The 242-nt window shown below is 62.4% G+C and overlaps 1 protein-coding gene across 1 annotated transcript in view; it reads left to right on the top strand.

Moving 5' to 3' along the window:
• Nucleotides 1-238, top strand: part of LOC113219559 (golgin subfamily A member 8S-like) — a gene marked incomplete at both ends in the record, with an annotated part of 1305 nt that extends 1067 nt beyond the window's left edge. The window contains one exon of the mRNA XM_026450760.2: nucleotides 170-238. Within this exon, the coding sequence (XP_026306545.2) occupies nucleotides 170-238 (69 nt within the window). The remainder of the gene's footprint in view (nucleotides 1-169) is intronic.
• Between the last annotated feature and the right edge of the window lie 4 nt (nucleotides 239-242).

The raw sequence follows: 242 nt of genomic DNA, 5'->3' as shown, positions 1-242 counted from the left end.
GGGCGGAGGGGCAGTGACCCTGCAGGCCAGCCCTCCAACCTCCTCCCACAGCGGGGACTGGGTGCCCCTCTGCCAGCTGAGACAGCCCACCACACCCCAGCCCTGATGATTGTTCTCTCTACCCCTCCCCCACTCCTCCTCCACCTCCTCTTCTCTACATGCGCCTCAGAGCCCGTCCCAAGAACTAGCAGCAGTCCTGGACTCGAGGCCGGTCAAAATCAGTCTACTGAAGAACACCATCA

The sequence above is a fragment of the Piliocolobus tephrosceles genome, unplaced genomic scaffold (genome assembly GCF_002776525.5).
Source record: "Piliocolobus tephrosceles isolate RC106 unplaced genomic scaffold, ASM277652v3 unscaffolded_24663, whole genome shotgun sequence".
Lineage (NCBI taxonomy): Eukaryota > Metazoa > Chordata > Mammalia > Primates > Cercopithecidae > Piliocolobus > Piliocolobus tephrosceles.
The sequence above is the reverse complement of the archived record's forward strand: the minus strand, read 5'-3'. Positions and strand labels throughout refer to the sequence as shown.